The 19,962-nt window shown below is 41.9% G+C and overlaps 1 protein-coding gene across 1 annotated transcript in view; it reads left to right on the forward strand.

The window, feature by feature from the left end:
• DEPTOR (DEP domain containing MTOR interacting protein) overlaps positions 1 to 16,611 on the forward strand; it is an 80,540-nt gene extending 63,929 nt beyond the window's left edge. Inside the window, exon 9 of the mRNA XM_086609543.1 lies at positions 16,245 to 16,611. Coding sequence (XP_086465669.1) covers positions 16,245 to 16,373 — 129 coding nt within the window. The 3' untranslated portion in view covers positions 16,374 to 16,611. The remainder of the gene's footprint in view (positions 1 to 16,244) is intronic.
• Positions 16,612 to 19,962: the final 3,351 nt, after the last annotated feature.

Below are 19,962 nucleotides of genomic sequence, written 5' to 3' on the forward strand. Positions count from 1 at the left end.
CTATGACTTTAAAGAAATCTAGTTTTAAGAAATCAGATCTGATGTTTTTCCATAAAATCAACTTTAGTTTTGCAAACCAAGGAAAACTCAGACAAGTTGTAGCTCCATCTTTCTCTTTATGCAGCTGTAACCAGAACCTCGGATTTTATGTGCTGCTGTCTATCACAGAGATTGGAGAGGGTGAGCTGAGGACTGTAACCTTTAGCCTTGAACATCTTGTAAGTCATGCTCAAGAAGAGCGATTCTCACATTAGGACATATTAAGAGCATGGTAGGAACATAATGGTCGACAGTGTGGATGCTATTTTTTTTTTCATTTGATCTTTAGTAGAAATCTTTCTAAAAGATTCTAAAGAAAAATTTAGTAAGGCAGCTGTGTTAGTAGCATGATGATTCAACAGAAGTTGGAAGAGGTCAAATATTTGTGAATGTGAAAATACTCAACTCTGCCATCGATATGAAAAACGGATTAGTGGTTGGTTGTCTTGGACAGCTATTTAATAGCATGCATAGCTGTCACCGTACTTTCCCGATCGATGAATTAATCTGTGCCTGGCTGTTCCTACTCTGTGCCTGCTTCCTCTTTTTGGTCTGTGATCATCATTTCCTCAAGCAGTTTACTGGTGAGCTGTGCTGATGCCTCTGTAACTGTCCCAAAGTTTCCATTTCCAGTGGGTGTGTTGAATTAGCCTCAATGAGTACTTCCCAAATTTTTTAGAGGGAGTCCTGTTACCACTTTTTAATAGGTTGGACCTGTCCTAAAATCCTGGAACTCTAACTATACTGGGATTATTGCCATCAAAATTATGATAGCAATATAGTTCTATGAGTACTGGGCTGCAGGCTGCATTGCACTCATCTCAGGTCTGAGAGTTTCATTAATTCATCCCTCTCACCAACTAGAGGCTTCTCTTACTGAAGGAAAATGTTTTTGGGAGCTGCATTGTGTGTCACTGCCAGAACTTTGTCTGGTTGCCAAAAGGAGACAAGGTTTGGCAAATCTCTCCTTTGCTTTCATTACAGAATACTACTAGTGCAACAGAGTCCTTATGGCCTTGATCATCCTTTGCATTAGCACAGTGTCTCTAGGTTGATGGAAATCATAAAATGTTTTCTCAGCAGTCCCCCTTTCCCCTCATCATTGGGAATCCCAGTGCAGCATTGGATGAGCTGCAGATTAGTCTGTCTTCTGCCCCTCTGCTGCACCAGCTACTCAGTCTGCTTTATTCCTCTTCCATGGTGGAAGCCCTATCATTGTTGGACCTCTCTGAGTGGCAGGAGACTATCTTAGAGACACTGTACTACTGGCCTGCTGGTGGAACCTGCCCTGTGGTGGCTACATGGAAGACACAACATGGATTTGGATGCTCTTCTTTACCCTGTCACAAACTCTCTGTGCAACTATGCTGGCTGTTTTTCTATCAGAATACATAGGTATTCTTGGAAAGTAGTTTGGGTTTAAACAGGTGGAAAATGCCAACAAACATGACATAATCAAAAAGTTTGATGAGTAGATCCATTTTCATACCAGTACAAACGAATAAAACTCCAGATTTGCTAAAATTTCCTTGCGTATCCTGGAGCTGTGGTTCACAGCATATGGTCTAGGTTTCCCAGTCTCAGAGCAACACATAGATCCAAATTTACTGACTGGACCTACCAACGCCTGTGCAGTGATGTTACATCGGCACAGGCTCCACCAAGTTGCAAAATTCAGTCTGTACAACTGTCCTCTTGCTAAGCCATCCTCCTCCTCCTGACAAGGAATTCGTGTTTGCATCAACTCCAAATATTTCCTTTGTGACATACCATCCTGACATCCCTGCCCAGGTTTCAGGCTGAGGGAGTTAGGGTTATTCAGCCTGGAGAAGAGGCAGCTCCAGGGAGACCTTGTTGCAGCCTTCCAGTACCTGAAGGGGGCCTACAAGAAAGCTGGAGAGGGACTTTTTGCAAGGACAAGTAGTTATAGGACAAGGGGCAACAGCTTTAAACTGAGAGAGGAGAGATTTCGATCAGATATAAGGAAGAAATTTTTACATTGAGAGTGGTGAGGCACTGGAACAGGTTGCCCAGAGATGTTGTGACTGCCCCATCCCTGGAAGTGTTTAAGGCCAGGTTGGATGAGGCTTTGAGCAACCTGGTGTAGTGGAGGGTGTCCCTGCCCATGGCAGGGGAGTTGGAACTAGACGATCTTTGAGGTCCCTTCCATCCCTAACTGTTCTATGGTTCTATTCTATGATTCTAGGTTGTAACTGTTCTGGGGGTGAGTACAGGCTTTCTGTTTCCAATGCCACTGTATTCCAGTCTCTGCTAGTCTTTACTAAAATTCTCCCCTATTTTGCTTTGTTTTCCACTAATAATCCATTAGACGCTTAAGTATGACATTCTGTTCTTTTAAAGCCATGATAAAGCTCATGTGGTCTTCAGACATGTCAGAATTTCATCCTACATTCCTACTTTTTTTGATGGATCTCTATTTCTCTGCTCGTTTCCTTGGTTTGCCTTGCTTCTTTCCCCACAGAATTGTTTAATGATCCATTTGTTTTGAAGACATCTCTCCCAAGGCCCTAGTCATAGAATCATAGAATCATAGAATGAGAATCATAGAATGGTTTGGGTTGGAAGCGATCTTCAAGATCATCTAGTTCCAACTCTCCTGCCACAGGCAGGAACGCTTTCCCCTAGACCAGGTTTCTCAAAGCTTCATCCAACCGGGCCTTGAACATTTCCAGGGATGAGGCATCCATAAATCCTCTGGGCAACCTGTTCCAGTGCTTCACCACTCTCAGAAGGAACAATTTCTTCCTTAGATATAATAGAAATCTACCCTCTTTCAATTTAATCCATTGTCCCTTCTCCTATCGCTAGATGCCCTTGTAGAAAGTCCCCCACCAGCTTTCTTGCAGGCCCCCTTTAGGTACTGGAAGGCTGCTAGAAGATCTCCCCAGAGGCTGAACAACTCCAACTCTCTCAGCCTGTGATCATAGGAGAGGTGCTTCACCCCTCGGATCATTTTCATGACCCTCCTCTGGACCCACTCCAACAGCTCCATATTCTTCTTATGTTGGGGACCCCAGAGCTGGACGCAGTACTCCAGGTGGGTTCTCAGAAGAGCAGGGTGGAGGGACTACTTCTGTTGAAGTTGTTTTGGATGGTGAAGTGAACTCCACCCTTGTGCAGATGTCTCTGAGTAGAGTCATGTCCAAGTAGACGAGATGCAGGACTGCACTCACTTCATTGTTCTTCTGAGTCAGTGGACATAAAATCACCTAAAAAAAATCAGCCGTTTTTATATTAGACTGGAGATTAGATGCTTGCTGTGGCTATCAGCAACTGTTATATGATAAAGAAATCAAAACTCTCTGTGTGAAGATCACTCCCCTGAAGTATAGAAAATACGGGAAAAATCCACTCCCATGCAGCCGGGCAGCACAGTGCTCAGGCATCACTTCGGCAGGATGTAAATTGCAAACTAAACACACAAAAGAAAACAGAGAATAATTTTTTTTGTGATTTTCAGTCCAGTTTATGAACAATAGAACCCATGTAATGACTATGGAAAAAGGAATTAGGGCAGTGGGAATTCCTATGTAAAATATAAAAGGAGTGGGTTTAGCTTTTTTGAGTATAAATTTCACCTTTAACAGTGAATTTCCTTTTTTCCCCCCCCTAAACTTATGGGACATAGCTTTAGTAAGGTTTTGCTTACTTATCCCAAACCTGAAGTTTAGCCTACAGAACAGTGTTACATTTCCAATAACTCTGTGTGATTTTTTGTAAAGACTCTTTTAACAGAAAGTTTTACTGGGCAATAAAATGCCTTTTTTTGTTTTTTGTTTTTTTTTGCAACAACTGAAACCTTATGCAAATACAGAAAGTTTCATAATACCTCAAAACTCAGTCTTCTGTGTTTACATCAGCGTAGCTGGCATTAGAATTGAACTTGTTTGTAGGCCGGCCACCTAAAATGCCATTGGGCAACAAATGATCTGCTGTCTGTACATTGTCTCCTTCGCATCAATAGCGAATACAATTCAGAAAAAAAATTGTCTGCAGGTTTGTAACTGGAGGTCAGCGTTTTTTTTAACTTTAGTCACATTATTTTAATAAAAAGTATGTTTAAAAACTCTTTTCGAGTAAGCAGTGGTTTATGGCAGGATAAGCCAGATATCTGAACATGCTGCATTCATGAAAGTGCTTTCTTGATTGTTTCTGAGGTCTTACAGCTGTAGCCATTCAGAAGGAGAGAAGGCAGCCTTGGTTTCAGCTGCACTGTGAAACAGGGCTGTGCTTGTGCTTTGGTACAGCTTCCAAATTCCAGCGTGGTCTATAGCCCATTGAACGGTGAGATTTAGTGCCAGCCGGAACAGCTGGGATCTCACCCTTGCTTGAGCTTTCTTAGGCTGTTGCAGGTCACTCTAAGGTAGGCCAGGCTCTCTAAAGAGAGGACTGGCATCTGAGAAACTTATCCCACTGCTGGATTGCTGCAGAATGGCTGAAAGCTTAATATTTTAAGTGTCTATGAAAAAGACATAAAATTAGAGGCCAGTACAGCAAAACGCTGGCATTTTGAACTGCTTTTGCTCTCAGTTGAGGCTGAAAAGCATTTTGTATTATTAGGTTTAGTTACAAGATCCATTTCACTTGAAGCCTTGAGGGGGTCCTCAGGTGCCCTTGGGTGTACGGCGTGGCGGCTATGGCAGCGCTCTGCCCCGAGCGCTCCAGGGCTGCTGCTGCTCCCCAGCTGCCTGCGCTTGCAGAGCTGCCCCGCACCGCTCCGGGTCTTTCCTTGTTGCTGCTCGAGACACAAGCCGCCTTCCTTTCATGATACAAGCGAATGATTCGGGAAACATGTTGCGTTGAAGCCAAGGCTCTGTTTAGCTAGTCAAACACACGGGAAAACAATAGGGCTTTTGTCGGTGCAAACAGAGAGCAGCTGTTGGTCTGCAGTGGCGCAGGCTGCTCCTGCTCGTTACGGGCTTGATACCGGAGGGTGCTGAGGGTGCCCTGCATGGATCCAGCTGCCCTTGGAACTCCCTTCTTTGGGCTGGTTTAGGGACTTTTTGTTTGAGTAATATGGGCCCTGAACGACCCACACGTAGATAGTTTAGTCTAATTATATTTGACCTTGTAAGTAAACTGATATGTAGTTTTTAAGTTCTTTATTCAATATGTGTGTTTTCCTTTCAGCAACTCGAATTTGCGTATAGCTATACCAGCAAAAAAAGGGACACTGAAAGGTCAATCCAAGCATAAAAAGACGTTATTTCTAAGCTAAGACTCCATGTTCTTCTGTGATTGATGCCGTATTTCACCCAGAGCCACCTTTAGCCAGTCGAGTTATTTAACATTTTCAGAGCTGTTCTGTGGTAGGTATCAAATTGCAGTATACTATAAAAATGCTTATAGAGTGAAGCATGCAGTCACTGGTTTGCTTTCCTGTCATGGCTCAGCCCAGCTCAGCTTTACCTGTGGGTATTTCTTGCTGGGACTCAGATTAAGTCGCTCATTTTACACACCAATTGCCAATTAGGGCCACGAGAAGCAGTGACCTGTATTTCCCTATTCTGTATTTATGGAAGGTTTACATTTCAGGGTATTAAGTCCTTATATTATTACCCTCCAGGTGTCTACAGATAGCTTTAATTAATTTACCTATGTGAGTAATTCCCGTTTGCTCCATTGGCATTTGTCTGACCAGTCTGTCAATCAGATGAGGAAACCAGTCTGTCAATCAGATGAGGAAACTCTGTTGAGACTTGCATGCAGACAAAAAGGTGCCAGCCCCCCAAAAAAGAGCTGTTCTCATGGGCTATTAGGTCAGCTCTGTTCCCCCTCTAATTTGTCCACTCTATTTGTGGAGTTTGCACAGCAATGGTTTCATTCTATTCCCTGTGAAAAAAAAAAGACTTCAATTCCCATTGATTCCCATCAGTGAAGAGCAGGGGAGACACTGTCTGAACCAATGATGAGGCCTTTTGGGAATCTATGACTTAATTTTATATTATTATATTATGTTATAAAAGATGTATTGTTTTATTAGATGTGTTTATTGCTTATTTTTATATTACGTAGTTTTTACACTATATTGTTTAATTTCTGATTTTTTTTTTTAATTAGAGACTTATGAGTTTGGAATACTATAAAAAATTCAACTCCTTTTTAAAATAGAAAAGAAGTATGTCATGAATATATGTAATGAAAGCATGTAATGAAGCCTCGCTCAGGCAAACCATCCATATCAGGCTGTGGCCACAGACCAAGATGGAGAGCCAGGATGACACGCTCATCTTTGCATTTCCGTAAATGGAGCAGGTTTTCTCTACTGTGCATTGTACCATGCTCTGCTGGTACCCAGTGTCTAGCCCACTGATGGGACAGGGGGCCAGCTTAACACTGGTGTAAAGATTGAACAAGAAATGCGTGCCTCTAGAGAGAAAATCCTGTGTTTATGCAAGACCTGGATACTTGCCTACTCCCACACCACCCACTCTACAGCCAGTTACACATTTGCTAGAGATATTTACAGAGCTGAACACACAGCTGCAATTTATTCTGTTTCATCCAGTAACCCCAGTTATGTTGAAAAGGACATCGCTTGATTTTTTAACCTTCCGGCGACATGCAGTCGGTTTTGAATTGTTAGGTTCCAGCTTTGATTTACTAATCCTAGCAAGACTGCATGAATTCGTAGTTTATTTTTTTTTAAAAAAAGATAAAAATCTAACTGGAAATATAACATTTAGGACCTTTGATTTTCATCTCTTTTCCTCATTCCAGTGTGGCAGTGTAAAGCTTAGCAGAGTGGGAGCAAATACTTCAGTGCTGCCTGTGTTTGCTTTTATTTAGGAGGATAGTCTTGTGTCTTAGGCTCCTCTGTGGCAACACGTTCAGCATCTCTGTGGCCTGGGCTCTTTGCATCTGTCTTCACCTCCTTTTCATCTCCCTCTTTCCCTTTGCCTCCAACCAGGTATGTATCCTCCAACCATGTCAGGCACATCAGGGAACTTATTTTGCCTGGAGACAAGTTCTTTCATTTATTTGTTTTTGCTGGCACAAGATTAAAAGGGAGTGGTGCCTGGCTTTGGCACATTGCTCCCCTGAGCAGCATAAAGGCACAGGAGCACCTCTGGGGAGTGAAGGCATCAAGTCCTGCTATGAACCCTCCTCCCCTTTGGAAGAAGTTTGATGTGTGTGCTGGCAGCCCAGAAAGCCAAACGTATGCTGGACTGCATCAAAAGAAGCGTGGCCAGCAGGTTGAGGGAGGTGATTCTGCCCCTCTACTCTGCTAACGTGAGACCCCACCTGCAGTACTGCGTTCAGCTCTGGGACCCCCAACATAAGAAGGACATGGAGCTTTTGGAGCGGGTCCAGAGGAGGATCATGAAAATGATCCAAGAGGTGAAGCACCTCTCCTATGATGACAGGCTGAGAGAGTTGGAGTTGTTCAGCCTCTGGGGAGATCTTCTAGCAGCCTTCCAGTACCTAAAGGGGGCCTGCAAGAAAGCTGGAAGGGGACTTTTTACAAGGGCATGTAGTGATAGGAGAAGGGGCAATGGCTTTAAACTGAAAGAGGGTAGATTTCTATTATATCTAAGGAAGAAATTCTTCCCTCTGAGGGTGATGAGGCACTGGAAGACATTGCCCAGAAAGTTGTGGATGCCTCATCCCTGGAAATGTTCAAGGCCAGGTTGGATGAGACTTGGAGAAACGTGGTCTAGGGGAAGGTGTCCATGGCCATGGTAGGAGAGTTGGAACTAGATGATCTTGAAGGTCGCTTCCAACCCAAACCATTCTATGATTCTATGATATTCAGATCCACAGAGTCCTTGGCAATTCAGGCCAAGGGACTTGTTGTGGGGTCCCAGATCAGGTTACTACTCCAACTTTCAATAAAAAAACTATTTCCTCCAAAATTTCTTTTGAAAGTAAGATTAGTTCTTCAATCCCTAAAGAGAGGGGAAACCCCGTTCTCTGGCGTTGTCACTAAGGGTTTTGTGTACAAACATGTGGCGTGGTGTGTGAGGTAGAAGGTGATGGTGTGGTCCTTAGCTCGGGTGATTTATTCAAGAGATCTAACAACTGGCAGGGCAAACCTGCAAGGTTATCCACTTGCAAATACTCCTTTTTAAATGGTAGCTGTGATAAAAAGTAGAAAGAGTGTAATTTTTTGTTCCTCTGTAGCAAAATAACAGTCTTAGATGGAAGTAAGTGTTTACTTTCACTCATCTCTCAACTCCTTCATATTTCACAGTTAAATCAGATTTTAAAAATGATGCTGATTTCCATCTGTTTGCTTGAGAGCGCAGCGGCACTCAGGAGGCAGGAATGGGAGCAGCGGTTTCCAGCATCCCCAGAGGAGCAAGGGGAATGCGAGGGAGGGGAAATCACGTTGGAAGCGTAACTCTTCCTTCAAAATGTTGGAAGCTTGGATGTCCCTTCTTCCTCGCTGAAGGGTGGAAAGCTGGGTTTCAGATGTTCTATTCCTGTAGCACCTAAGCCTTTTCCAAATTTTGCTGAAATCTGTCAGCAAGACAAGAAAAGCCAAAGCAGATACATCGTGTTTTTAAACAAGTGATCATAAAGAATATCTTTTCCTTTTTCTCTTTCTCTTTACTTTGTCCTTCTCAGTTTCAGCAGTTCAGTAATCTTCACAGGTGAGGGCTGTGGCCATACCACAGGAATGAACCAGTAAGTTTTCTATCTTAGAACTGGCCTGGAGTTTTAAAAAGTATCTATAAAGCACAGCTTGAGGTCTTGGGTATTCTGCTTAAGACATCTCCAGGTTACTGATAACTGCAAAGTGTTAAATCTTCAGCCTCCATTTGCATAGATGCCTGTAAAGAAGGGTTATTACTGATAGCATGGCCTGACATTTCATAGAAATGAGGATCTAACAGGTCTTGCATGGTGGCTACACATAGAAAATCAATGGTTTTGCTAACCACACATGGAGAACCTTTTTTCTGGAAGATCCCAGTAAGTTTCAGAATACCATAATGAAACAATTATAAGCTTGAACTACTCAAACTTGCCAACAGATCCATGTCCCTGCAGGATTAGTAGGATATGAAAAAAGCATTTATTTGTAATTATTAAGGATATCTCTATTATAGAAATGTAAGTAGACTGTTTCAGTAATGGATTTCATTTTAATTTTCATTAGCAAGAAGAAAAGCAAAACTACTAACATTGGACTATTTTCTTTTTGAAATAGTTATATTGTCAATTCTGGTATCAATTTTATTCTATAAAATTGTCAAAATATACTTTTCTTTCGACATCTCTGAAATAAGTTATATTTAGAAGCTTTTATTTTAGTTCTTACGAAAATTACTGAAGAACTTTCCAGGGTTGAAAATAACTCTGAAATTTGCCTGAATTCATCATTTCTGTCTTATGTTAATAAGGTTTAAAAAAAAAGACCACAAAGAAATCAATACATTTTTCCATGTATTTTGGGAATGGCTTGTCTTAAAAATTATCTGTGTGACTTTGGTGTCACATCAGATGATAAGAAGAAATAATAGTCAAGGGACTGTGTCCTAAACTATCCGATAATTATGTGAAAATCGATGTGCATACAAATTATGAACAGAACAAAGGGTTAAATCTGGCCTGTCTCATGGTGAATGGCTGAGCCAGCCCTGATTCACACACAGCTTTCCCAAAAACTGCATGTTTTTGTGCAATGTGCCAATAACTTTTGAAGTACCTTGGTTTCAAAGGGATCTCCTTTGCAGCAGGACGTGGCCCTGCTTTGAGCTGCCAGCTGCTAGAATCTCTTTCAGATCTGCACAGAGTCCAGAGGTGAAATCCTGGCTGCTTCAGAGCAAAAGATTAGTGCAGGGCTGGATTTCACTCTCTCTCTCTCTCCAGACTGTTTTGAGATTTTCATTCATGTAGTTGCCACATGTACAGTAATATTCACACCTTCAATGGAAATGAATTGGTGGCAACATTTTCAGCATCTCTTTGCGCTGTTAACACCTGATGCCACAGCAGCTATCAGTGTCAAACAGCCCATGAAAACCTTGCCATTTGGTTGACCTTGGTGGTATTGGAGGAGAAAAGCCAAATGTGCTGGTAGAGACTTTCTGCTTTGCAGTCTTAGATTCTGAATGGTCCCATTGCTGCCGAGATAATTGGGTAAAGTAACTGTACTGCTGAAAAACAGTGGGTTCGCCACTATCTTTAACACGTCATTGCATGATTTAGCTTTGTATGATTCAAGAATTGCGATATCGTATTGGGTAACATTGATTTCTTTAGTGCCTATTAGCTCATTATTTGTAACAATGTTTATACTTTCTTTCTTAAAGAAAAGTTAGTAAAAAAAAAAAGCACAGTGGATTCCAAACACTGATCCTGACACCGAAATGGAAATGATAAATGCACTGAGAATTAGAGCCTTAACCCAGAGCCACTCTGCACAGCAGAGAAGGACCTGGGGGTGCTAGTCGACAGCCGATTGAACATGAGCCAGGAGTGTGCTCAAGCAGCCAAGAAAGCCAACGGAATCCTGGCATGTATCAGAAACAGTTTGGCCGGCAGGAGCAGGGAAGTGGTTGTCCCCCTGTACTCAGCACTGGTGAGGCCACACCTGGAGTACTGTGCCCAGTTCTGGGCCCCTCACTTCAAGAAGGACGTTGAGGTGCTGGAGCGGGTTCAGAGAAGGGCAACAAAACTAGTGAAGGGTTTAGAGAACTTGTCCTATGAGGAGCGGCTGAGGGAACTGGGACTGTTTAGTCTGGAGAAGAGGAGGCTCAGGGGGGACCTTATCGCTCTCTACAATTACCTGAAAGGAAGTTGTAGGGAGATGGGGGTCGGTCTCTTCTCCCACGTTATGAATGACAGGACGAGAGGGAATGGCCTCAAGTTGCACCAGGGGAAATTTAGATTAGATATCAGGAAGAATTTCTTTACAGAGAGGGTTGTGAAGTATTGGAACAGGCTGCCCGGGGAGGTGGTAGAGTCCCCATCCCTGGAGGTGTTTAAAAACCGTGTGGATTTGGTGTTGAGGAACATGGTTTAGGGACCCTGACAGTGCAGGGTGAATGGTTGGACCCGATGATCTTGAAGGTCTCTTCCAACCAGATGATTCTATGATTCTATGATTCTATGATTCTATGATTCTATGATTCTATGATATGGGGCACACACGTTTGTTGCTGCGGAGAAGGGTGGTCCCCAGCCACCCCTGGCCACGCACTCCCTGTGTGCTGGTGCGAGCATTTGTGTTCCTCTTTGTCCTAAGCTTTTTTTTAAATTTATGTCAAATTAAAGTGACTGTGTAATTGTGGTCTTGTGCTTCTGTTTTGAGATATATTTTCTGTTGACTCTGCGTGGCTGTTACTTGCTTTGTGACCGGTGATGAACAGTTGCACTCTCTGCATCTGTAAATTTAAATGCTTTTTTAGGACTGTCCCAAAGAACTTTGCAATCGTCACTTAAACCAAATTCTGCGGTGGAAATTTCCAGCTCTTCATGATCTTTCACAGCACCTTTCTAAAAAGTGTGCCTAGAAAAAGAAAGGAAATTTTTTCAGGACTTTTTTTTTTTAATATGAAATTGACAGGCTGGAGAGGTAGGCCCATGTGAACTTCATGAAATTCAACAAAGACAAGTGCAAGGTACTGCACATGGGTTGAGGCAAGCCCAAGCACAAGTACAGGCTGGGAGGAGAACGGATTGAGAACAGCCCGGAGGAAAAGGACTTGGGAATGCTGGTTGATGAAAAGCTCAACGTGAGCCAGCAATGTGTGCTTGCAGCCCAGAAAGCCAACCGTGTCCTGGGCTGCATCCAAAGATGGAGCAGTGATCTAGTGGCAGGTGTCCCTGCCCACAGCAGAGGAGTTGGAACTAGATGATCTTGAAGGTCCCTTCCAACTCAAACCATTCATTGTATGATTCTATGAAAAATCAAGGCCTGACTTCACAGGGACAGGTGACTAAAGCCTACAGCAGAGTGTCTGAATATCTGAGGATCTAGGCTAAATACTGCCTATTCTCAAATCATATTTCTGTAGCATTCATACGTATTGTCATCATGAGGCAGATGCTCATGCTAAGTAAGAATTAGTGACAGGTATGCAATGTTTTATTAAATAATTGTCTTTGAGGTAGTTGTGCAATTCCATGTCCGTGCCTGTAGCCGGTCTCTGACATCCCTCGGAAGCATCCCACAGTCATCCTCATGAGCGCTGGCTCAGCCCTCCAGCCCCGGTGCAGGCAGCCCTGTGCGAGGGAGTGGTGGGGCTTTGGTTTGGCTGACAGGCGGTTCTCCCAGCAGGAAAATCAGAGGGTGTGGATGTACATCTCCAGGGCAGCTCAGCAAGACCAAGGAGGGGCCAGCAGCCAAAGCCTGACATGGAGGGAAGAGAGCAATAACTAGTGAGGGGGAGGAAGGGCTGTACAGCTCCCCATGCAGAAGAATCCTGATTTTGGCCATGAAACGTTATGGTAACTAATCATAATGCCTCTTCTTGCCATCTTCAATTTGATGATAAACAGCATGACAAATCTTTACTAACTAAGCTATACGTTTCCAGATCCTTTCTGTTCAAATGTATGTCCAAAGTTGAAATTTTCCTTTTCCTGGGAACACCTGGATTTGGTTAAACCTTCTGTATGCGCCCGTGAAAATCTGCAGGAAGACAGAGGTGCATTTTCCACTGTCTCTACTTCTGTGAGCTGCTGTATGCCAGGGTGGGAAATTGAAATACTTAATAAATGTTTACTTCTACAACATTCAAATATTTGAATTTAATTAAGGGAGTCTTTTCACTTCAGTGTTCCTTTATTTAACTGTTATTGTTTCTGTGGTTTTCAGATTGCCACATCCTGACCAACAAAATGGTCGGAATTTATTCTGGGCTTTGTCATTTCTTGAAGTCTGAGGGATAAAAATGGATGCTTATCTCCTGTCAGGCTCCTTGGAGAGCTATGAGGAAATGAGCAATAAAAGGCTCTTTGAGGCTCTTTTAACTTTAGTTTATTATCTATTATAGTTACTGCTGTGTGGAAACCAACAGAGAAATTTTACATGTTTATAGTTACAAAGCCCTTAGCAGCTGTAGCTATGAGCTGAGCACCTACTGCTTTTTGAAATGTGTTTTTATAAATGTAACATTAAATTACCATGATTTTGCAAACCAGTCTCCTTAAGAAAATTCCTGAGATAATATGGTGCGGGTTGATATACTCAGTCAGGGCTGGTTTCTGGGTACTTGCTTGCTCTCGTTTTGTAACTCCACCAAGACAGCAACGCACGATGTGGGCTTTTTGGGGGGCAGGATGGATTACGGTCAAAACGCAGGAAGCAGCACAATGCATTTCATTTCCCCTTGCTGGATGCAGCGCTGGATGGAAAACTGAGTGGAGGAGAAGAAAACTGGATGAGTCAAAGGCACTCAGCATACCGAAGGGCTCAGGACTGCTCAGACCTCTCTCCCTTTGTCAGAACTGGAGGACGCAGCAAATGGCTCCACGTTTCTTTATCCCTGAAGGAGCTGGATCTGGAATTTGCAGAGACTCAGCCCTTGGAGGCACTGGCCAAGCAATGGTGATGGAGAGAGCTTTCTGTCCCCAGGATGACTGGCTCTTTATTATTATCTCCTGTTCCTCACGGGTCTTTTAATGCAATTTTAGGACAGAAGTACGCTCTTCTGTCCTCTTCTCTACATTTCTCATCTGGCTTGAGTGGACTAGCTACTGTGAAGAAAATTAACTCTACCCCAGCCAAAACCAGCACAACATCTAATCCTGGCCACTGGAAACAGTGAAACTAATAAGCCATTTGGATCCAGTGTGAAGGACAGCATGAAGAGGACTGTTCTCAGCCCGTACGCATTGCTGATTAATAATATGGCCAAGGGCATACACCGAAACAAACACGTGGAGAACGTAGACGTGTCAACTCTTGTCTTTTGCGTAAGAAACTCATTCTTTGGCATCCGTGTTGCTGATCACTACCGCGGTGCCTGTACTGCCTGCATTGACACCATTGCAGCCCTGGCGCGAGTGGCTGGCTGGTCTGGAAAGTCTGTTCCTCTGCCAGGGACATTCCCCAGCGGCCCTTGAATGCCCCTGACATGATCCAGCATGCAGATCTATCCATCACACGCTTGCATGCCTGTTCCTCTCCAAACACAAGTCCCATGCATTGGGATTCCAGTAACTCAAGAAGTCTGAGAATATGCAGCAGTAAAACAAACGTCAGCCATTCAACTTCCAAAAATTGCATTAAGCCAGAAGAGACAATGTTATTTCTGTGTGTCTGTTTTAAATCAACCCAAATATTCTTCTGGAGCCAGAGCTATAATTCAGTAAAACTTGATACAATCTTGGAAAGCCACAGAAAGTGTTAGGAAATACCACTGGGAGTTGAGAGACCTATAGATGCTGCAAAAATCTGCATTTTAAACTAAATAGATGTGCCTCGTAGATACTAATCGAGGCACGCTGCAGAGGATGATGGGTTACCTTTTCAACCAAAATCCTTAAAATTCAGAAGGCTTTGTTTGCATGCTAAAACAGAACTGTTTTCCCGGTGCTACTTGCAGCTAAAATACAGCATATGAATGTGTAGGAAAGATACATCCATACTATCACAGAAGTTGGCTAAGTGGTGTTGCTGATTGGCATACTTTGGTGATCGTTAGGCTACCAGTAAGGCTGACTTCCAGGATCTTCAGCTCTGCAGAGGAGTTCTGCGTTGGAAGGGGTAAGGTGCAAGAGAGAGCTCATTTTCAGTGAAATGTTACATGCGTTGGGGTCTGCTGCTGCTGCTCTTCCTGTGCTCTAAGGATCAAAGATTAAAATCATCCGTGGCATTTTTCATGAAATATTACATTTTTGGATTGGCTTTGCTTCCTCTATGATTTTCCTGAAATGAAACATCGATAGCTACATTCTGCACGTTTTGCACAAATACGAATTGAGTTTCACCACACATTTTACTTGAGAGGGGAGGTAGCTGATGCACAGAACTTAAATGACTTGGCTTGCCAGAAAATCTGTTTAAAGCTAGCAATGGAAGACACCAGAGCTGTTTCACACCTCTCCTGCGTACATTTCTGTGTTGTGTTTCTGCCTAAATAGAAAAGGTAAAAGTATAAAATACAGCATGAAAATTTCGATAGTGGTACTCACGTCATAGCTTTGTTCATACAGAGTCGGGATCACTTACGAGTAACATAACCTTCTAGTGAATGTATTGTTTTCATTGAAACATCAGGATGATATTATTGTTGCCTTAGGCTCCATATTTTTATCATTAAAAACACAGATGTAGACGCTACACATTTTTGGCCTTTTTACCAAATACTGTAGTATTATGATTAGATACAGAGAAGGCTTGATGTTTTTGAGGAATCAGTGTTGTTATCTTTCTTTATCAGTTTTTTATGATGTCGTTGGGACTTTTTCTTTGATTAACTCTTTTAAGATGTACAGTGACGTCGGTCAGAATATTTCTATCAAGACTTCTTGGACAGAAAACGGCCTCTGATGATACAAGACTTTCAATGTTTGAATTTGTTATGGCGCTTAAAAAGAAACTATTAGCATATTTGAAATTAATTAATGAGCCATACTTGCTGAAGAAAGCCAAAAACTGTTCACATAAAAAATGAAAAGAACTAAATCTGTGTAGGAATATCTGCTGGAATTGGCAGTGGCATTTTAATCCATCCGAGCACTGACTTAATCTTCCGTGATATTATTTCCAAGAGTTGGGATCCTTTGGGTTCAGTTTGTACCAGTGGAGGTTCTAGCACTGAATCTGGGGAATTTATCATCCAGACATTGACCTGAGCCTGGGAACACGATGCGTATTTTTACTGTGACTACCAAGAGCTGTCTAAAATGGTTTCTATGAAAGTGTTTAAGACAAACTAAGGGTAAGAGACTCTTTGCAATGGTCAGAGCTGTCATGTCCTGTATTGTTTGCAAAGCACCACTGATATCAGAAAATACCAGTGTTATAATACCATTTTTGTAAAAAAAAAAAGATTGATGTAGGATTTTGAAATTCCACAGGTTTGAAAGTTGCAGTGATATTTGAAAAAAATTTAGGGAAAATTAGCTTCTAAGAAATGTGGTTTTCTTAAGAATGCTGAATGAGATGGTATAAAGAGTTCTGGAGGTTTTGCCTGCCCAGGAGCTGATAGTATGTCTGTGCAAATAACCTCACAAAAAAAGTCTAGCGCGTAACTTTTTTTGCTGGTCGCTTTTCTCCTTAGGTTTGCCAGTTTGTTGTCTCTGTCAACGGCCTCAACGTTCTCCACGTGGATTACAGGACAGTGAGTAACCTCATCCTGACCGGCCCTCGAACGATTGTGATGGAAGTGATGGAAGAAATAGAGTCCTGAGAAGAACAAAACCTCTCATGGGACATTTTTGTGAGAGAAATAGCGATGACCATGGAGTGGCGTGACACAAGAAGGCAAAAAGTTGCTGTATCTAAATAGATGACTTTGCTTTTGGGGGAGGGGGGCTCTCTTTCATTTAACAATAAGAGCACTGGTGATTACGCTAAGAAGTGAACAATAGATACCAGCATATTTTCACTAAGGACTTTTCTTTGCCCGATGGAGACAAGGTTAAGGCCTTTAGGTTGTCTATCCAGCCATGTCTGCATCAATCAGAATGGTTTCCCACCTAGGAGACCCCGCAGACTTGCTCACAGTCCACCACTGGATCAAAGCACTTCAGGAGATGAAAGAAGCGAATACTGTGGGGTCAGGATGTCACAGACGGTTTGCATGACATATTCACGTTGGTAAACGTCCTCCTGGTGTCCAGCTTTGTCCCAGAAGCATGTGCTGTCACAGTTGCTCTCTCCTTGGGCCACAGGACAGCCAACTAAATGCTGGCTTGATTGCAATCAAACACAAACAAACTGCAAATGCATGAAAAAATGATGTCTATTCTCTGTAGAGGATGCTCTGGTATGAATGTTTGGGCCTGACCGAATACACGGACTGTTCTAGACAGAAAAAATATGAGGTCATGCAAATGGAAAAGCATGCGGTACTTTTACAAAATCTGCCTTTGAAAATCAGGCTTTTGTTTGGATGCCTACGCACTGGTTTAGGTGCTCACGTATAAAATGTTGATTTGGGGGTTTTTCCTTATGTGTTAAGGAAAAGTGTCTCAGCCTTGCTGTCACTTTGGAGAGATTTTGGACGCCTTTATTCCTAGAAGAAGAAGAAGTATATTTGACAGGTAAGAGTGGGAAGTTCCCAGTGTGAGCATTAGCAGTGATATGTTTAGATGCTCCAGCAGGGAAATACACTTCAAATTGAAGCAATGTACTTGGATGTACATTAAGCTTGTTAGCACTTTCTAGTCATCAGATGTTTCGCAAACTACAAACTTGCCACATGAGTTGCATTTGACACTATTACTAATAAAACGTTTTATTTAACTGGCTCTTACTCTTTTTCGAACAGTAGGATTTCTTCATTGATGAATTCATGAAACAAATATTTTTTTAAAATACATATACAAATTCCGTATTCTGCTGAATTAGGTGGGTCCTCAACTCGATGGTAATTGGACTGCATAGGTTTTCTTTGATCTTTGAACTGAATACATATATCCTTGTCCACACAATTATAAATACATATTGCAGACTTTCTCTGCTGTCTAAATTTTACAATTAAAGCTTGACTTTCTATATGAGCATACCACAAATCCTTCCATTACGGGGTGGGGAAAGTATGTTTTCCTCAAATGATTTTGAAATATGTTTTATATTAAAAATTGTTCTCACTAAATACATTGCTCTTGCAGTATGTTTTTCACTCACTCAAACACTTTTACGTCAGAGATACAGCAAGTCTTCAAAATCACATATGCCTGCAGCTTTGTAGGTAGATGTCCTTGTGTTCTTTGTTTCTGACATACTATATCTGTGGTTGATTTTTCACCGTGAAAACTTGTCATCTTCCATTAATATGCAGCAGTGCAGAGAGGTATAAAACTGCAGCTGCTAACTTGGTACTAACCAGGCGCAAAAGCGTTTGGAGGATTCTTTCAAACTTCTTTCATTTAGTATGACAGTTGTTTATCCCTATTGTACCCCCCAAAATTGAGGTATGCAAATAAAACCCATAGCAGATTATATTCTACAGTTCATCTAAAATAAATAGTTCAGCACATCATGTTGTATGAGATTGTAACAACTGTCAGTGGTGCCCGCTAAGAATGGTTGGAGAAACTCCTGTTGTCCCAGAAATGTGTCAGTATGCTACAAGTTTTTAATTTTGTGAGTCCAGAAATGCTTCCCCAAACACTTGTGTTTTCTTTCTTGCCTGGGTTGTTTTGGTGGCTTGGTTGGTGTATACTGTATACCACTTTAAAATACAAATTCTACGTGTTAGGCTAGGTTAAATATGAAAATGTGAGGGATTTTCTTAGCAAAATGCTAATGATTCTCTCTAATGCCATCATAGATTCTTCTGTCTTACATCTCTTGCCTTAGTTAATATTCTGCTACAAGTTCCCTGTAGCTTACAGATAATTAAGAAACTGGGTCAGAATTTAGCTTAATAATGCATTACAGAGTGCACTTTAGACTTGAGCAAAAAGAGTGGGAATGGGGGCAGGGAGAAATCCATGCATATCATTATGTTACAGATTGGAGATGGCAATTTTATTTGCAAGATACATTAGTCTCTTATCACAATTTGAGCACCATTACTTGCCTGCTGCTTAATGAGGATTTCCATATTGTGTTCTCCACTCGATTGGCAATCCGGAAAGTAATTAATTCTTTCCTTCTTCAATGTGACAAAGGGATTCAAATTAGCTGTGCAATGAGATTTTGTATTTTGGAAAAAAGGATGCGAATTTAACAATTAAGCCATGAAATGTATCGTTTTCAATTAAATTGCAGTTTGTCTGCACATAGTGATGACATCTCACGGGAGTCAGTGTCAAACTCTCATGCACTTCAGAGGGCACAGAATTTTGTATATAATAGAGCACCTTGCTTCCTGCAAAGTACCAGGGGAAATGTAAGATTATTCACAGAAGTGAGGCATTTCAAGAGATGCACAAATATCACAGTGTGGACTGAAGCAAGAAACAAGAAAGGAAAAAAAACCTGACATCTGCAGTAACGGATTAATTAAAAAGATTGTGTAAGACTCTCTTATATGATCTCACTTTTGGTTACTATAGATCTTGTGAGGTCCTCTAATAAATCTTTATGCCTTAATAACACAGATTAGTGCCACTCCTCTGCACATGTGCATTTTCAAGTCATTTGTGGAACATCTTCAAGCAATATAATAGTTAATTAAATTCAAGTAGCAGTGAAGCTAATTGGAGCATTAGTTCAGTGCCATATTTCTCCTATTTTTATTCTGTCTTATTTGCTACAAGATACATAGTTTTGATTACCTTTATCAAGATAAAATACCATGTGTATGCTATTGAACACAACTGGTTCCACAGCTAGTCTCATGGAGGCCATTTAGCTCATGAAATAATGCGATAATCCACTTCGAGTATATCCGAATTTGATTGTCTGTATTTTAGGTCTCTATAGAAGCTGAAAATAAAATTGTCAGCATCAAAAAGACATAGTGGTGCCATAGCAGCATCTGCAACACCAGTGTTCTTCCTTTTCTGGTTATATCCTCACTAATAATTACAGTGCTAGGGATTTGTCAAACACTCCCACAATTACTGGTTTAATGGTCAGCATGTCCCCTAGGCATCGTTTAGACCCCTGAGAAAATTGCCCAAGTGTAGTTTGGAGGCCCAGATCAGAATTTCGTCATGGGGGTGCAGGTTGTGTTGTGCCACTTGGCCTCAGGACCAGAGTATAGTCTGAGGATGAGGAAAAAGAAGAACAAGTGACTGACTGGTTTCTTCATCTGCGCTGACAGCCATGACGCATGGAGTTTTCCTTTTCCCTATGGATGGAGACAGAGTGATGAGATTATG

Source organism: Tauraco erythrolophus, chromosome 3 (assembly GCF_009769465.1).
Source record: "Tauraco erythrolophus isolate bTauEry1 chromosome 3, bTauEry1.pri, whole genome shotgun sequence".
Classification (NCBI taxonomy): domain Eukaryota; kingdom Metazoa; phylum Chordata; class Aves; order Musophagiformes; family Musophagidae; genus Tauraco; species Tauraco erythrolophus.